The 18,672-nt window shown below is 33.1% G+C and overlaps 2 protein-coding genes across 2 annotated transcripts; one reads left to right on the forward strand and one right to left on the reverse strand.

Moving 5' to 3' along the window:
• Window positions 1-27: 27 nt before the first annotated feature.
• LOC148173225 (homeobox protein vent1-like) lies at window positions 28-7,184 on the reverse strand. The gene is made up of 3 exons (XM_088040241.1): window positions 6,881-7,184; window positions 3,330-3,563; window positions 28-440 (listed from the first exon to the last, which is right to left on the reverse strand). Exons 1-3 carry the CDS (start codon window positions 7,182-7,184, stop codon window positions 28-30), a joined length of 951 nt encoding a protein of 316 aa, XP_087896367.1.
• A 7,871-nt stretch (window positions 7,185-15,055) lies between these two features.
• On the forward strand, window positions 15,056-17,244 carry LOC148173226 (uncharacterized). Its single transcript, XM_088039856.1, has 7 exons — window positions 15,056-15,267; window positions 15,314-15,511; window positions 15,558-15,874; window positions 15,922-16,115; window positions 16,167-16,611; window positions 16,653-16,998; window positions 17,046-17,244. The coding sequence occupies exons 1-7, from the start codon at window positions 15,056-15,058 to the stop codon at window positions 17,242-17,244; spliced, it is 1,911 nt and encodes a 636-aa protein (XP_087895982.1).
• The last annotated feature ends 1,428 nt before the right edge of the window (window positions 17,245-18,672 follow it).

Below are 18,672 nucleotides of genomic sequence, written 5' to 3' on the forward strand. Positions count from 1 at the left end.
TAATAAATACAAATATACAACAATAACTTAAGTGTTGGTCAATGTTGACGTCCGTCGCGACGCCTCCGTCGCTGCAGAGTCCTCTATCGTCGGGACGCCGAACACGCATCCTAAAGAAGAATAGTACGGTGTGAAAAGTGCAGAATACTGTTGCGCAGCTGGCGCGAAATAGTGTGGTGGGAAAAGTCCCTGGCGTTGCGCCATCTTTAGTCTTGTAGTTAACTGTTTTTTCCATTTGGTTCGTCGGTTTTGGAACCAGGTCTTGATTTGGACTTCGGTGAGATTTAGGGCTTTGGAAAGTTCCATTCTTTTGCTGACGCTGAGGTATTTGTCCACTTTGAATTCGCTTTCGAGGCGTTCAAGCTGCTTGGCGCTGTAAGCCTGGCGAGGTTTGCGGTCCAAGCCCGGTTTTCTGGAGCGGCGGTTTGTCGGCTTTGGCGCTAAAAAAAAGTTAGATAAGAGGAAGCGAAGAATAACGAGGCTAAAAAACTACAATGATTATAAAAGAACTCAACTTTTCTATGTCTTTTTCAGTTCGTTAGGTTTGTATCTTAAAACTGAACAATTAAATTTTGGTTGTAAAGGCTTTTGATACCAATATAACGATTTTTTATGCCATTTTATTTTAAAATAAACTTTCAAATTGCAACATTTTTTATTAAAATTTGTAGTTTTCGTACTTTTAGCTCTAAAATTGTGAAATTTGGAGGAGTTACTATTTTTCACTTGTTTTTTAACTGTGCCAAAGTACAGAATGTTTGAGCAAAGCAGACAAATTTTAGAACTTTTCAGTTGGGGGCGATTTAGAAATTTGCAACTTTTTGACTAAAATTTGTAATTTTCGTACTTTTAGCTCTAGAACTATGAAAGTTGGAGAAGTTACTACTCTTGACTTGTTTTTCAACTGAGCTAAAGTACTGCATGTTTGGTCAAAACCGACAAATTTTAGAATTTTTCAGTTTAGGGGCGATTCAGAAATTTGAAACTTTATTAATAAAATCTGTAATTTTCGGATTTTTAGATCTAGAACTATGAAATTTGGTGGAGTTATTATTTTTAATCAGTTTTTCAACTGTGCCAAAGTACAGAATTTTTGAGCAAAGAGAAAAAAAATTACAATTTTTAATTTCAAGAGCGAGCCAAAAATTTGTAATATTTTTAATAAAAATTTGTAATTTTGTTATTTTTAGATCTAAAACTATCAAATTTGAAGGAGTTACTATTCTTCACTTGTTTTTCAACTATGCCAAAGTACAGAATTTTTGAGCAAAGAGAACAAATTTTAGAATTTTTTATTTTGAGGACAACTAAAAAATTTGCAACATTTTTTTATTAAAATTTGTAATTTCCGTGCTTTTAGCCTGAGAACTGTGAAATTTAGAGGAGTTACTACTCTTACTTGTTTTTCAACTTTGTCAAAGTACAGCATTTTTGAGCAAAGAGAACATATTTTAGAATTTTTGATTTTGAGAGCGACTCAAAAATTTACAATATTTTTTATTAAAATTTGTAGTTTTCGTATTTTTAGCATTGTAGACAATTCTAGACTTAGTGCTTCTTACAGAATCCTACAGATTACTCGAAAATTGCAAAAGGTTTTTCAGCAAATTCTGGAAGATCGTAAACATTTTTTAAAGAATTTCTGGAATTTTTGGCAGAATTCTCCAAAAATCTATAATATTCCATGGGTTTTCTAAAGATTCAGTACGTTTTAAAAATTCAAAGTATGTAATTAAATAAACTAAATGAGTCTACTACATGTTCTTGCGTAGATTTTAAATCTGCAAAGAGAGAAAGATTTAAAGATTTAGATTGATCTGCATTTTACCTGACGACCAAATAAGAAGGAATTCCAAATAAGCTTTGAAATTTAAATCGAGTAGACCGGTGAAACTTGGACTTTTTTTTTGTAAAACTAAAAGTGCACGGGCCAAATTGTCTAAATTTTCTGGCTGTAACAAGAATAAAAATTTTCACATTTAGCAAACTGGTGTAATCTGGATCTGAGCCGAAAATCCAATTCTTTCAGAAACAGATGGTCAGTTTCCTCGTCCTGTTAACATGTTGGACAAAGGAACTTTTGCCTAAAGATGGGAGAGCGTCCAATTAGAGAGCGGTTTCAAAATCGCCGTGAAATAAAGATGTAAACAAGAAGCTGATTTGCATTTACTAACACAATTGTCACTTGCAATATTAACACTTGTTTAAGTTTGCTTATTGATGTCACACTACAATAATTACGTTTTTACTTTGATAAATATGTATTTAGTACTTGATGATTTCCATGAGTCGATTTCACTCTGGGAGGATTTTTGAAGAAAATATGCTAAAATTCGGTAGTACCATCGTTGGTTCTAAATGTTGTGTTTGAAATAGTACACAGGTGTTTAGCAGGCAAATTGTCAGGTTGTAAGTTATGTGACATGACAGTGTCAAACTCCTAAGCAAACACACATAAGCACATAATCTCTCCCACTTTTTCTGGATTTTGTGCAGCCGCTAGTCGCGGTGTAATGATTTGAGCAAATACATTTAAAACGTGCCCTTTGTTTTCAATTAGCACTTACGATCAGGATTCAAGCAACATAAACACTATAACCATATTGCTAATTAATGTTAATGTGGGGCTATTTGAACAATTATACGTTTATACGCGACAAATTATTCACTAATAGCGAGAGAATGCCACTTTCAGACATTTTCGAATTGAAAACTAGCACGGATATTTGGTTCGGAAATTGGAAAGTTGACCTGAGGTGGGTCCGTGTTAATTTTTAATCTTTTATTGATTTTGGAGTCTTGTTTGCTTACTGTTTTATAGCCATAACCACCTGCTTCTAAAACGATCATGTAGGTATGTAAAACACATTGTTTGACTTCTTAAAAATTTTTATTTGTTAAAGTAGTTAATAGTTTGTTTAAGCCTGCTCAAGATAGTTCTTTTTTTCACACCAGGCGGTTTTCCGAGAAGTCAATTACAAAATGACAAGGCAGTCGTGATTTACGTGCCTGTCCACAAGTTAAAGGATAAAATTATCACAATTTTCTTTCCAAGATTTTCGTTTTTCATCCAAATTGCTTGTCTAAGTAATTGTTATCAATACCCTGAAAGCGACTATAATTAATGAGTTTACGAATAAGGTGATTTGTAAATTGTTCAATTCTTATTACGCTATCTTATTATTACCCTACACGCGATCTGCCCATTTTCGATCATTCATGTTATTGTTCATCTCTATTGTGAAGTAATGAACGACCATTTACGTCTTTTATATGATTAATCGAATAGCTTTAAAAGTATTTAATATTATTTGAAACAAAGAACTTACCTTGAAGTCCAAAAATATGACTAGAATTTTTGTGATCCCCCGTTGAACTCAACCAGTTTGTGTAAATGAAAGAAGAACTCGTTCCTGGATGCAAATGATAAGGAAGATACGAAGATTCTGATCCTTGCGAGCTGGAAACTTTTGTGTTTGACAAAAACTCCAGTAGCCCCGGATCAGGAGGTGCAGGGTCTGGTCTGCCGTACTGCTGAAGATCCACCACAGATGGGTAAACACCTAAAATTTTCCATTAAAAACAATACTTATAACAGACCCAGTTACATTAGGTGATGACAATGATCAAATAATATTGATACAACTAAAAGTGATAAGTGTTGTGACAGATTTCGACAGTAATATTACCAACTAATACACGTGCGAATTTATGGTATGTATTCAAATCATTTGCAAAGATGCTAGGCATGTGATTGTCGAAAACAAATCTTCGGTTTGTTAAGTCTATTAAAACAAAAATCGACAAACAAAAAGAAAGTAAATAGTGTCATAGGAAAAATACTAATTTTAAAATGGCAGTTAGTTAGTGTGTGTACCTCTACAATATCGACAAGAAAGGAAAGAGCAAAACCGCAAACATTTATCCGTCGATGTAAAGAATTGAAAATAAAAATTTGTAAACATTTAAGCTTGTTCTGTTGTTATTGCAAATATAACTCAAAGTTTTGCTCTAAAATTTGTAAATTGAAGTATGGTTAAATGATTTTCTCCGTACTTCTAATATATTGGAATATTTGGAAGCTCTGTGCACCGTCAGGAGTGTAGCGATCATTTTCCTTTAGTAATTATTGCAAAATATATTATTTAGTAATTATTGCAATAAAACAACAACCAGTTCACTCACACCTCTGTTGCGTCAGTCGTTACTACCAAATTTCTTAAAAAAAAATTCAGACCATTTGGAATTGTGACCACAGTTTACCAAATCGAAAGTCGGGCGAAGACACAAGAGTTCTATTGATACAATCACTGACTTACTACGCTAAATTGTCATTTTTAAAATTAAACCAAAAATTTCTCAAAAAGTGGAAATGTTTAGTGGCTTCGTCTGGACATTCTCTGATTTTCACCTCTTTGGATGTCTCAAATAAACGTTGAGAATCATCTGATTTGAGACCAACAATGTGATGACAAATTCTGCAAACATCATTTCTAAATGCAGTCAAAATAAATGTCGTCTTATTCGTTGAGTGGATTTTTAAGAATTCGTAAAATTTTTTGCTTCTGATATTATCTCCAACACAACTAATAAAAACTCACATATTTGAGAAATTCTTGCATAATACAGAGCGTTCATTTTTTTAAACATATCCAGTGATAAGATTTTAGTACCTACATATGTCGTTTCTTAAAAGTAAAGCAAAAAGCTGAGAGTTGTGTTAATGCAAAGTGTGTTTTTGAGAAAATGTTTGCGTTTTTGTTATAGTTAGGCCCCTTTGCAGAAACGCACATTAAATTTTGAGTTCAATGATTAAAGCAAATTTTTAGTTCTGAGTTAAATGAAATCCGTGGCTAAAATTAAGTTTTACACTCTAGCAGAGACTAAACGAAATTCGGATTGTTAAAACGACTTAATTCCGGATTATACGATATAATTTGAGACTAAATATGCATAATGCCACAGGTTTTTACTTATACAATATTTTAGGTTTCGTCGATTTAAGGATATTGAAATAATGGCAATACAATGTTAATTGTTCAACTAAACATGATTTTTAGATGTGCGCGTATTCTGCAATTTCAGAAATCTGATTTAAGTGGTCAATGTGTTCATGTTTCTTTATTTTTTATTTGAAAATTGGTACAAATTTTGTGTGGAAACCACTGATCAGAAGAATGGCTTTTTCAAATTCAATTTTTTTTAAGCATTTGGGGTTGTTTAAAAATCGAAAATTTGATATATTCTTCCGTTCATTTTTGCAACCGATTTTGTATACAGGGTGATGCGTCCATCATGGTGCAGCTAATTTTTTCCTGAGCTCAAAATTGAAAACTAAAACAAGATTTGTGCTTTTTTAACTAATAAGAGTTTTGTAAGTAAGTTTTGTTTTATAAACGATCAAACTAAATCGAGTTTTTATAAAAATCTGATTGTTCGACGTCAAATTTTTTACAGTTAATGATATTCTGTAACCAAAAATGAGCAAAAAGTGCTTTAAACCAAGTTTCTTAAACTTATAAAAGTACCATTTCTTGGCTTTGTAGAAAATTTTTCAATGTTGCAACATTGTAAAGCTTTCAGTATTAGTTGCTTAGTTACCCAGACTGCCGAATGTAAAATTTTATTAGAAAGGGTTGAGCAGGATTGCCAAGTTTGCCCTTTGAATAAAGTCTATATTTTAAAAAGTTATAGGTTTACATTAATTTTGCTTTGGTTTCTGAGATGGTTTAACTGCAAAGGACATGGTACTTCCACTCATGGGCGTCTTTTTTTCATCACCCTGTATAAGAAATTCATCAGATGTAAATTTATTTGTAAGTTTCATAGTTCGTTTACAAGCAAAAACATTTTATCCTAGATAACGTAGTCCCATGTTTCTGCAATTGGATTAAAATATAATTCAGAAATAAATTTAATCCAAGATTTTCTAGTCCGTTGTTTAATCTGCGTTTCTTTAATTGGACCTTTAAAAATTGAGATATTTCGCTTGTTTATCGTAACAAATAATAATTTAATTATAAATCGCAATTTATTTTTTATGGTTTTTCGTGTGTTGTAATTTAGTACTCTTAACATAATTCTTACTCCACTTAAGGTTAAGAAAAGAAAAATTATGGCCAGAAATAAATTTTGAGACTAAATAAATCAGAATTATCAAAAGCGACAATCAGAATAAAATACTTTGCTCTCGTTATTTTGAAAACTATCAATTTTAATGATTAGGCAATTTTTTTGTGTCATTTATTAAAAAAATTAAATTGCTAGCAAAGAGCAGTCTAAAGGTTGAAACACGAAACGACGTTCCCAAAAAACAATAAAATAAAAATGTCTCAAAAAGAAGTTCTAAAAAAAATGATGCCAGATCAGTTCCAAATAAACTCTTCAATATCACAAAACATTTTAAAATTCTAAGAAATTGTTTACAAATTTTTGCCAATTGTGTCAGTTTTGTAAACGTTCTACAACGTTATACTGGTTCATTGCAATAAAAATTTATATAATTTTTTTTAACATTATAAGCAAATTGTGAGATGTATAATGTATAAATCAAGATAAAATTATTGTTTTTATTTTTAATTAATTACCAAAAATAAAGAATCAATATTATTTAAAATAAAGGATTTTTGGTCCTTTGAATCTATCTTGTAAACCCTTTAGTCAATGATAATATTTACTTACATGATTTAATTATTGATAATTTGATTTAAGTATAAATTTTTTCGAACTAATTAAGCACAAGTTGTTTTCCGTAAACTAACTCTTCTATTTAATTTAAAGCACTTGAATGTTTCTCGTTGAAAATCCGTGTTGATAAAAGAATTTTACACTAACAAAACTAGTCAAAATTAATAATGTTTTAATAAAAAAATGAGCTAACCTGTGCGTGGAGCCGCCGGCAGCGGTGTTGGCTTAACAAACTTAACCTCTTTGGGCACAACTTTATCATCGCACTTGTCATCCTTACACTTTCTATTCAGTCCCAAAATGGTATCAATGGAAAACTTGTTGGCTCCCGTATTATCCTCACAGGACCTATCATCCTTCCTTTCGTCCTCACAGTTCCTGTCATCATCGTGGCTCGTCGACACAATATCAACACTCTGTTCTTCTTCAGAAGTAAAGTCCGAATCGAGAAAATTCTGATCGTCATCATCACTTTCGTACCGATTATTGGTATCCATCGTCAAGTATAAGACGTAAAGGATTCGAGATGAGTACGAGGACTAGGTGTTTGAGCTACCGTGGCGTGTAAGGCTGGTCCATTAGATCCTTTGCTGAATCAACTAACACCTCGTACCTGTCCCTCCCTCTAAATACCCGCCCCGTGTTGCTCATCTCGTCAGCCGCCGCTACAGATTGGTATTTCGCGTGTTTTCAACTTGCCCTAAAATCCATCTTCGCACCTTTATACTTCCTTTTACGTGTGGTTCTCAACCGTTTACTCCCTTAATGCTGGGGTTATAGCTGTTGGAGGAGAGCTTTGCCGTATTTCAATATGTGAGACGGTAACATATTGCGGGAAATTTTAGACTTTTTTATTCGATTTTACTAAAAGGAAAAACAACCAAATCTCTACCTTGTTTTAGCTTCTTGGAGGTCATTAGAGTTATTCAGCTTTATTGGTTTTTTCATTATGGATTCATTATGTTAATACACTTTTATGACTTTTCGTATAATATTCGTAACTAATAATAATAAGCTAGTATAATAAGTAAGAATAATAAGTTTATTTTTGATTTATCATTGTAGCCAATTGAGCAACGGTAAATTACCAAAAAGCCTTAAGACATAGAGCTACCAACACTCATAAATCGCCGCTTCTTTTGACATAATATAGTCCATAAAAAAAGAAAATAAATTGCTTCTGTTCGTTTTTTTTTCATATTCATGGCATTGTAGGTCCAATACATTTTTAAATAGACACGATCAAAAATTTACGTTCATTAAGTTACATTATTTTAAAAAGTTGTGGTTTCTTCTTCCGCAAACTTAGAAAAAAATTAAGTACATATTTACTTACTAACTGGTTTCTTAATTTTATGAGTGGCACTTCTTGATTTCTCAAATAAAAATTTTTGAATCAATTTGATAACAAATTCGTCTGCCATTTCAAGAAGTTTTTATTTTCGCCAAGAATCTCTATTATAAGAATTTCATTGCTTATTTAACACTTTAAAATTAATGTAATATTGTAATGTAATTGTGATTAGCAGTTAGAAATTATTTTTGTAATTAAATAAATGTCCAAAGTTGCATTACCTACATTATTTTATGGATTAGAATTGTCTTTTATCTGCATTGGAAATTATCGAGAAATTTTCTTGTTAAAAATCTATTGATCTTTGAATTAAAAAATAAAATTATTCTAGACTATTTTTGCCAGGATTTAACATAGAGTAAAGATGTTTTATTTAAAGCAATTTTGGCGAAAAGATTGGTAAAAGAGGTGGCAGCTAATGTCTTCTACTGCCGGTCTCGGGTATTACTGCGTCTTTTTGAAAGTTACTGATGTTACTACCAAAATGTTAGATATGTCAGACAACAGAGAGCTTACAAAATATGCAAATTCAAAGCCCAAGCATTGTTTATTTGCATTTTATGTAGATAATTATTATATATGGTTATTAGTAATAATTTCAATTACATTTTGTGTTAATAATTGCTGTTTATAGTACATATAAGTAAATAAAAACGAATTTTAATATAACAAATAGTTTAGTTTTGATTGTAGTGTAGTCGTTATCACAAGATAATGTTTTTCAGTGTAGATAATTTGTGTATAATTTTGTTTTGATAGAGTTTTTACTCTTTTTCTTAAACTAATTTTAATTTTTCTGGAAATAATTTTGACACTGCAACCGCAGCTTCGTTTAGTTGCGTTCTTCCTGGTTATTTATCATTTCAAAAACACATTCAGACTCTAAATCGGCAAAATGAAAAATTTGCATAACTATTTACAAAGAAGCCAAAGAAGCGAAAATTTCAATGGAAGTGCAAATTTTAATTTTTTATTTTTTTATTTCGTTGTCAATAGCAGTTTATTTATTCTTTTGATTAAAGTATTGTTTTACTAATGAGAGTTAGTACATAAATATTTTATTAATAAGAATTGAAAAATAGATATTTATTATTATCTAAGAGTATAAGAAAGCAAATTATTCACGTCAACAAAACAGTTATTCTCGAAATCATAGATCAAAAGAGTAAAATTTTTGGAGTGAATAATTTTCCCTTACACTCGAATATAATACCAGATTTTTTCCAAGCCTCTGTTTATTGCTATTAAGACATTCAAAGAATTGACAGAAGTGCCAACAGTGACAAATTTTTACCATTTAAAAAGCTATACATCCACGTTGTTGTCATGAAAATGTAGCATAATTTTTTTCATGGTCTCTAGAGAGTAATAGAGTACTTTATTTGTCTGAAATAAGTGAATAATAGATATTTATTATATAAGAGTGTAAAGATGCAAATTATTCACGACAAAAATCAGTTATTCTCGAGATCGTAGATACGATTTTTGGAGTGAATAATTACACTCGAATATAATACTAGATTTTATCTAAAGCCTCTGTTGGTTGCAATTAAAGCATTAAAAGAATTGACAGAAATGACAGCAGTGGCAATTTTTTAGCGTTTAGAAAGCTATGCTTGCATGGTTGTCATGGAAATGTGGCATAATTTTCTTTTCCTAATTTGTATTTTAAACATTCCCAAGTTGCTATAGAAACAAAGCTATTCCGTATCGAAATGGATATTATAGCACAGAAGACGAATGCAAAAATAGCGAAAATAGCTCTGTTACAAGAACAAATTAGGAAAAATAATATAAAAACCTCGTTCATAAGGCCATTTAGGCACTCATCCATTATAAAACTCGCGGCTTTGCCGCTTGTTTTATAAATTTCGATTCGTGCCTAAAAAATTGCCTTATGAAACTCGGTGTCTTTAATATACTATTTTAGAGAATAAAAGAGTACTTTATTTGTATAAAATAGGTGAATAAAGTATTACTTTATTAGTGCATTTTGGATAAAGACAACTTAATTAGTGCATTTTGAATAATAGCTATTTGTGTACCAAGGCCAAAAAGTGGTTCTTTTTGCAGAATGGCAAAATGGCACTTTTTGGCCGTGTTACACACAAGATTTTTTAGGCGACATCATTAAATTTACATGTTAATTAATTTTTATTAATGATTTATTGATTTAATCAATTATAACAACTGAATAATTGTAAATATTTATGAATCCTTTAGAAAAGTTCATATTTTCTTTATTTACATTTGCAGTTTCAGCACGTGTAGCTTCACAATTTGTATGAATTAGGTTTAATGTGTTTTTTAATGTAGTTGCAGGAGCATTGCTAGACATGTTCATTTTCAATAATTCAACACGTCTTTGTTGCACTTTACAGCAGTTTGTCGATTTAATTTTACCCAAATAATTATAAAATTGAGGGTAATATCGGTATCTTGACGTAATATGCAAAACTATGGATAGATGGCGCCACCATAGATCGGCCGAAAATGTTTGCGGCCAGAAAAGACTCACTTTTAGGCCGCTTTTAAGGCCTAAAAATTTCATTTTCAGTTTAAGTCGCCTAAAAAATATTTATATTCATTTATGCAAAGAATTTGTTTGACTTATTTAATTTTGAAATAAACTGCAATCTAAAAATATACCACTTTAAGGTATAACGTATCTATTTGTTTTCTAATGTTTAGCTTTGCTTTAATGTTTAAAAAAAAATTGCAAAATTGCAAACTTGGCATAAAATAAAAGTTGTTATAAGTCTAAGTTAGATGCAGAAAGGCGTGCTCGGGAATTTTTGCTTTGCGAATTTTAGGAGCGCTGAATGTTAACTGTTCCATCTAATAACCAAAAGCCAATAAAATTAAGCAGGAAATTGAGAGTTTGATTTTTTCTTTTTTCTTTTGTTATGAACAACGAACAAATTTGTTCATTTTTCTGTAAAACTTAACATGTAGAAATTTAACCAATGAACAAAAGCTCAGAACATCTAGCCAATAAAGAAAAAGTTTTCTTGTTGTACAAACAAATTTGATGAAAACAATACGAGCCAATCAATGGATTTTAACTGATTTTAATCACAATCATATTCTCTAATTGTTTTTTATTGCTTTTGCTTCGTAATTCTAAATTTAGTACTTTATATGTGAAAAGTAGTAACTTTACTAAATTTAGAATAACCAGAAACTTAAATTTTTTTGGATTTTTCAAAAATAAAACCTTTATAATTTGCTTGTTTTGTTATTTGGTCACAACTAATTTCGAATTACTTGCAGTGGAAACTTAAAGAATACTTGTTTATGTCAGCTGCACGTGGGATATTGCCAAATTTTGATGTGTTATAATATAAGAAAACTAAATAGAAAGATCCAAATGTATACAAAATTGCTGGAAACTAGTCTAATGTTCGATTCTACTGAACTATCAATGAGATAACGATTGAATTCGGTATCAAATCCGAATATTTATTTACGTACCGTGCGTATTATTTGGTATGAAATGTGACATACTCTTTTATTTTAAATCGTTAATTTCAACAACATGATTTTTCAAAATTTTGGAGCTTTACGATCAAACGCACAAATCCACTAAATTGTTGTTTTTACAGATTTCAGTAGCAAAAAACAAACATTTTATTTCACGACAGTCTAATTTTGAGTCACCGACCAAAGTTTTCCAAATGAATTTTACTTGCGTGATTTTTTTGCAGTTAGATCCATATAAAATTCTACCCAATGAAATAGTTATTTTATTGTTAATTATAGCAACTTCATTATTGTTTCCGTTATACAGAAATCAATGAAAATAAAAAATTGTGTGCTGTTCTAGAAACAAATGGCGTTCCAATAACTACCTATAAAAGAAAACCCGCCAGTTCGGCTTACCCCCAAAGTAGCCTGTTTGCAATCACTGGACTAATACACACGTAGCTATTATAATTCTCCCACACTACTCACCCCCGAGTTTTTCATGCCATCGAGATATAGCCGCATTAACGCCCATTGTATTAGTGATTTGATGTTCCCTGGTTAACAGCATCCAGCAAACGGGGGAGATAAATGTAGTTAAGTGGTTGATATCATTTTACACCATAAATTTACATCTGCTTCACATTGTTTGATGTAAGCGATTCCCCGTTACTTGATGGGTTTTATCACCCCTCTAATGAATCGTTCTCGTAAATTGCATTTCGATTGCATTAGAGAAATGGAACGTAGTAAAAATCTTAAATTAATCGAATAATTTTCAGGAATCTTGCTTTTAACCTCGGTTACGATATAACAAGAGTGTGAATGGACCTGTCTGAAACACCTGTTTAAAACTGTATAACCACCCATGTAGGTTTCCAACCAGCACATGACAGCCAATCGCAAACAGATAAATCACCACTAAAAGCTCTTCAGCGCGCTGTTCAGCGTCTCACAACAGATTCACAAATAATGTTCAACAATCGAACTCGTGTAGTTTTTTAGCCTTCATTTTAGCGTTGGAAAATAGTGAAGAAAACTTTTAATTATAATTAAAGTCAGGACAGTTTGTCTTTTTTACGTTCGCAGGTTGTAAACGAGACATTTTATGATTTGTATAAGATCTTCCACGAGTGTTGGTACACAATAAAGTCCATTTACTAAAATGTATTAAAAACACTTTGCAATGCTTTCAGGAGAAAATATCTCCCATTTAGAAGCGTTATTTCAGACTATCCTGGCGTACAGAAATCATTTATTATTGCAACAATAGAGCAAAACAGCGAATAGGTATAAAAGCCGTTATAGAGAGGGGAGCTTGAAAGGAAACGTGCCCGCGCAGATCTTCTCTCTACCAATCCTGACTACTGTTTACCGTTTACCGTATTATGGGTTGACACTTCGGGTATTAGTACGTTTATGTAAGGATTATTCCGGAGATAGGTGTTACATTCCATATTTAAATTACGCCATGTTTTCGATGAGGTGGGCTGGCATCGCCGCCAAACAAAAATGCAATGCAGAAATCGATTTCTTTATTATTTTATGGAAAAAGATCCATTAAGACCCGATTACAGAAACGCGGATTAAATTTTTAGTTTAAGACTTTGACGTCAAATTCGATTGATTGCAGAATAATATTTTTTGTTTGGGGTTAAATGTAGTCCGTGACTAAAATTTAGTTCTGAACTATAGCAAGGACTAAACGAAATATGGATTGCACAAACGACTTAATCTTGGATTAAACGATATAGTCTGAGACTAAACATAATTTCACAGGTATGATAGATTATAGGACGAACTAAATTGACAGTTCTAAGGAAAATCTTTTAGATTATGTGGTTTTGCGACTTGTGCAGGTTGAAATTATGGCAAAACAATCTTAATTAATGAAAAAAGTGACAGACACTTTCTTATTGCAGCTCTGGATGTTCAACTAAACATGATTTTTTAATGTGCGCTTTAGTAATTATATTATAATTAATTATTATGCGTTTTCCGGAATTAGACATAGGTGAGCTACAAGAGGTTATGAGCTAGGTCGCCTAAATTACGTACTTACGAGTATATGTGGGCGCATATTTACTTTTTTTTTTAAATAAGCACAAATGTTGTGTGAAAACAACTGACCAAGAGGTTGTTCTTTTCGATTTCAAATCAATTTAAGCATTTAGGGGTTGTTTAAAAATCGAAATTCATTAACTTCGTTTTTTTTTAACCGATTTTGTTAGTTTTAATAGTTTTTGAAAGAGAAAAAGTCTCTAGACCACTTTTTAATCAAACTTTTGATAGCTAGTGAGAGTGTTTCTATACGAGATCTTACACTGGATTTTAGGCATAAATCGGCTGTCCCAAGCAAAAACATAGTATCAGCTTTTTTAAAAAAATTTCAATGGGCCTAGAATTAATTTATTTAAAACGCTTTCACAAATGATTTGAACTTTACTTTTGTCTTTATCTGAAGATTTTTAAATGACAAAAAGCTAAATGACAAGTGTAATGTTAAAATTATTTAGAAATGCATTTTATCTAGATCATTTCTAGGTCCAGTAATTTTTTTTTAAACCTGTGTTTTTGCTTGGGACGGCCGAAATTCTCTGTAATAGTCTGGATAATATTTTAATACGACATACTACAATTGCAATTTGAGCTTTGTTTCTCATTTTTTTTCTTTATTGTAACTTTGTTATTTCCTCACCATTTTAATTAGTTTTTATAGCGTTTGATATAGAGAAAAACTCTTTATAATGGTGGTTTCCATAATAGAAGTAAGATAGTAATACAATTTAGTATTTGGAACATCTCAATTCAGAGCCTTTTAAAATGATAAAACTAATTGTAAAATAATGTACAGGCTATAATTTTCAGATAGTAGATTATGTATAATTTTACAGATAAAAATTAATTTCTGTGATTTAAAAGTCTTGTTAAGAAATGTTAGGAATATCGCTATTTTTCCAATAATTCAAAAATTCGGCAGTTCTCAATAACCTCCATAACCCCTTCTACTTACAGTAGTGTCACAGTTGGTACATGCTAGTTAAAACGACATTTTAAAACTTGCATTGCAATAAGAAATAATTTTAAATTTAGATAAATTTTTAGTTTTCTGTGGATGTGGATCGTCCACAATCAAATTACGTAATCTCATCTAAAAATTACGTTTTTGCAATAGGATCAAAATATAGTTCAGGACAAAATTAATCCAAAATTTTATAGTCCGTTGTTTAATATGCGTTTCTTTAATCGGACCTGAAAGAGTCACACAGTTTAACGAAATGCTTCAAATCCAGTTTTAATTTAACCAAATAATCCCGTTTATAATAACTCCGAGACCCCTCTTCCTTACTTTACAAATAACAGGACCTCTCCCAGTTAAACTACCTGGTAAAATTGCACTAATTACGTCACACTTACTCTAACGGTTCATCCCGTGAACCATTAAAATCAACGACATTTCATGGTACAAAGATAGGAAAATTGTCATTTCCGCTAAGAAATCCGACTCTGAACCTCAACATCTTCAGTTCTGTCACAGCTTTTGTCAACATGACTCAACACATTGTTTTAACATTTTTGGTTTCGGTTGTGTTTGCAAACAATGTTATCGATGTTGATGATATTCTCGCTGAGGATTTTATGCCGGGGACCATCCTAATGCTTGAAAATCCTCAAGGATCAAATTTTAATAACACCATCGATGATGCGAAAGAAGACGATGGGAGTCTCTGGAATGCTATGGAAACGATGGGTTTTCACAGGTAACAATTATAATTCCTTGATGATGAAATCACTGCCAATTTTTAGATCAATGATGAACGAGTATTTGTGTCGAAACTACGTCGCTGAAGAGATAATTGAAGATATGACGTTGTCTCGCATTAAACGAAGAATGGGAGTGAATCCGCCGGGTCTACAAACAAGGACTTCCAAAGGGCAGCCGTCTGTGAAAAATCAGCTGTTGCAGGATGAGGGTTCTTCTAATTACAAAGACTGGCTGTCAAAGTACTTAATTTAACACCGGCGATGACGATTTATCAGTGATTTTTAGGAGTACGACTTTGGAAGATATTTATCGTCATTACGACAATGTGGATAATCGCGTTGATGATGATGGCGACAAAGACGAAGAGTTTAATGAAGATTACGATGGACAAGTTGCTGGGTATTCGTTCCAACAGCAACAGCAGCAGCAACATCGTAACCATCAGCATCATTCGCCACCGATGTCTCCAGCTAAATTGGGGCATGGTGGAGGAGATACTCCCATGTATTTTTCAGGAGGAGGTGGTGGTAGTTATCCTTCTTCACATGGGGGTGGGGGTGGAGGATCCTATGGATACAGCGGAATGTCGTCTCATGGAGATAGTAAAATAATAAATTAGAACCACATTGTTGTTAGTGTTTTATTGCAGGTTTTGGAGGTCATCCAGAACCTCCAGAACATATCATTCAAGAACAGCCAAAATATCATATTATTCATGAAGAAAGTGGCGGTGGAGATAAAGAACATGATTTGTCGGATTTGTTTGATATAGCTTTGACTGCTTTGGCGTATTTGTCGTTTGGAATGTTTATCATTCATGTCATTATGTGTATCTCTATGGCTGTAAGTAATTTTTTGATGCTTCAACAGTCATTAAAAGAATTTTCATTCTAGAGCAATCCGCAGTCCACTGCAACTGCCATGATGATGCCAATGAGCATGACTCCAACTGATATGACTATGACAGGTGAGGGAATGACGGGTACCGGCACAGGTGGGGGCGGTACAAGCACCGGCACTGGGGGCGGAACAGACACCGGTACTGGGGGTGGTACAGACACTGGTACTGGGGGCGGTACAGACACTGGTACTGGGGGCGGTACGGATACCGGTACTGGGGGCGGAACAGACACCGGTACTGGGGGCGGAACAGACACCGGTACTGGCGGTGGCACGGACACTGGTACTGGGGGCGGTACAGACACCGGCAATGGAGGTACAGGTACAGGCACTGGTGGCGGTGGAACAGGTACGGGAAATGGCGGTGATGGGGGAGGAGGTGATGATGGAGGCGCCACAGGCACAGGGGATGGGGGTGGTGCAACTGGAGGCGGTGGAGGTGAGAAACAGGTACATGATATAATGCTATGGATGTAACAGGAACAGGTACAGGAACAGGTACAGGAACAGGGACAGGCACGGGAACGGGAACCGGCGGTACCGGAACGGGAGGAACTGGTACGGGTGGTACCGGCACGGGCGGAACTGGAACTGGCGGTACAGGAAGGGACTCAATAAAATTTCAATACAAAAGGGAGATACCTACAATAACAAATCCTCATAATCAAGCGTTAAATGAGTTGGCAAGAAGAATTTTAACCTCGATTGATGCAGCATTTTTGGCAAATGAAGATGACGGGAACTGTTTAAGACAGACGCTATGCGAAAACAATAAATTCTCGAGAGATACTGAAGGAAACAACAGAATTCTAATTCCCGTTTGGAGGTATGTGAAAAAAAAATCCTTTTGCTAAATAAGATTCCATGTTGCAGTTTGGGCATGAGCTGGATTTCTGGCCGCCTCACCAAAAACATAAATCCTGCTACATCGATGCTGGACAGCTTAAAAGCTTCAATCCTTGGCTTAGGAAAGGCAAACTGCGAAATGATTTATCAGAACTGTAATCTACGTTTTCAGAAACGAGAAAACCGACAACGACGAAAAAGAAATGCTGCAAAAAAAGCTTCATAAAAGCAACCTTTCATTCATAACAGTAATCTAATTTGTACATGAACTTTGAAGCGAGCTTTCTTAGCCGAAGCTTTTTAAGTGAGTTGGGTGCTAGTAGAGGGCAGCGTAGTAAAGCTTTAGTGAAGAAATAAAGGGAACTTCATGAAACGTTTAAATTGTTTCCTGTTGGTGGTGTGATCTGATGGAGGTAGAGGAGGGTAGTGTCTTTAGAAATTGTAAACAATCGATGAATAAAAAATGAGAAAAATGTTTAAAATTTTAAGTTATTAAACAGTACTTATTGATAGCTGTCGTTTTGTATCGCATAAAATATTTAAGTATCTTGTAATAAATTAATTTATTTTTTCTTCAAAATGTTTAAATTAATAAATATATTATTAATAAAAACATTTTCATTCTTTATAACACTTTTATGTATATAAATAACGAGCGCCCTGTAACGTATTTCTTTTATTTAAAATCGAAACCGTAAGAAGAGTCCTGCCTGTTTTTCTAAGCCTTTCTATTGCTTCTTTTCGCAAAGTAAAATGTCTTTCGATTTATTCTCTGATATGTGATTCGTCACGATCTTTCATTTCAAAGATCTGAGAGCTTTGTCTGTAAACACAGAATTCAGTAGACCGACTTCATATTGTTACATGCAGTATTATCGCGACTGTTTGAACAGCCAAAATTTGTTCATCTGTTTACCAAAACAGCTGAAGTGGAAACACATTAAAGGAAGAGCTAGAAACATAAAAGTTTGCTTTTCTGCTCACGCTAGTAGTTGTGTGTAATAGAGATAGGAAAGGTGTAGCGACCGCTTTCAATATTGATTGTGTATTTAAGCTTCTCTGGATTATAACTTCGAAATGTGCTGAAGCAGACGGACGAATGCAAAAAGCAGACGTTTTCTTTATTTTTAATTGTTTACGTCGCGTGATATCAAATCGTAATTAGATAAGTTTGGTGATAAAAGACGAAATACGGAGCAATTTTTAAGCTTTTAAGTCCGAGACTTTTCACAGCGGAGACATTATAAGAGATGACAATACCGTCATTTTACATTTAAGTATTTATTCGCTTGTAATTTTCTGATTGGAAATCGAAGGACTTCCAAGTAAATTGAAATCAATAATTCGATTTGGGGCCTTCGAAGATACTCCAAATATCCGAGAGAATTGGTGATTGATTGCATCGCTGTATCCATTACTCACATTTTCGATTTTCTCACTACTCGCTTTATGAATGAATTAAAATGTTTTCCAGTCATAAAGAGTCCCATCATTAATTCTCCTCACCAAAAATTTCAATCACAACGACAGCATCTCGCCATAATTAGCGAAACAGCATTGCGTGTTGTTGGCAGTCAATCTCGTTTGGAAACTTGTAGGATTCCACTAACGAAATTAGAAGAGACATAGAAACCTCGAAAAACCAATTATATTT

This window comes from Gnatocerus cornutus, chromosome 6 (assembly GCF_029298725.1).
Source record: "Gnatocerus cornutus isolate USDA-ARS CGAHR chromosome 6, icGnaCorn1.1, whole genome shotgun sequence".
Lineage (NCBI taxonomy): Eukaryota > Metazoa > Arthropoda > Insecta > Coleoptera > Tenebrionidae > Gnatocerus > Gnatocerus cornutus.

Coding starts and splice junctions, on each gene's coding strand:
- LOC148173225 (XM_088040241.1), bottom strand. CDS start 7,184: ATGGATACCAATAATCGGTACGAAAGTGATGATGACGATCAGAATTTT. Junction 3,564..6,880: donor GCCGGCGGCTCCACGCACAG/GTTAGCTCATTT, acceptor GGAAAATTTTAG/GTGTTTACCCATCTGTGGTG. Junction 441..3,329: donor TCATATTTTTGGACTTCAAG/GTAAGTTCTTTG, acceptor ACTTTTTTTTAG/CGCCAAAGCCGACAAACCGC.
- LOC148173226 (XM_088039856.1), top strand. CDS start 15,056: ATGACTCAACACATTGTTTTAACATTTTTGGTTTCGGTTGTGTTTGCA. Junction 16,612..16,652: donor TGCAACTGGAGGCGGTGGAG/GTGAGAAACAGG, acceptor TGGATGTAACAG/GAACAGGTACAGGAACAGGT. Junction 16,999..17,045: donor ATTCTAATTCCCGTTTGGAG/GTATGTGAAAAA, acceptor TCCATGTTGCAG/TTTGGGCATGAGCTGGATTT.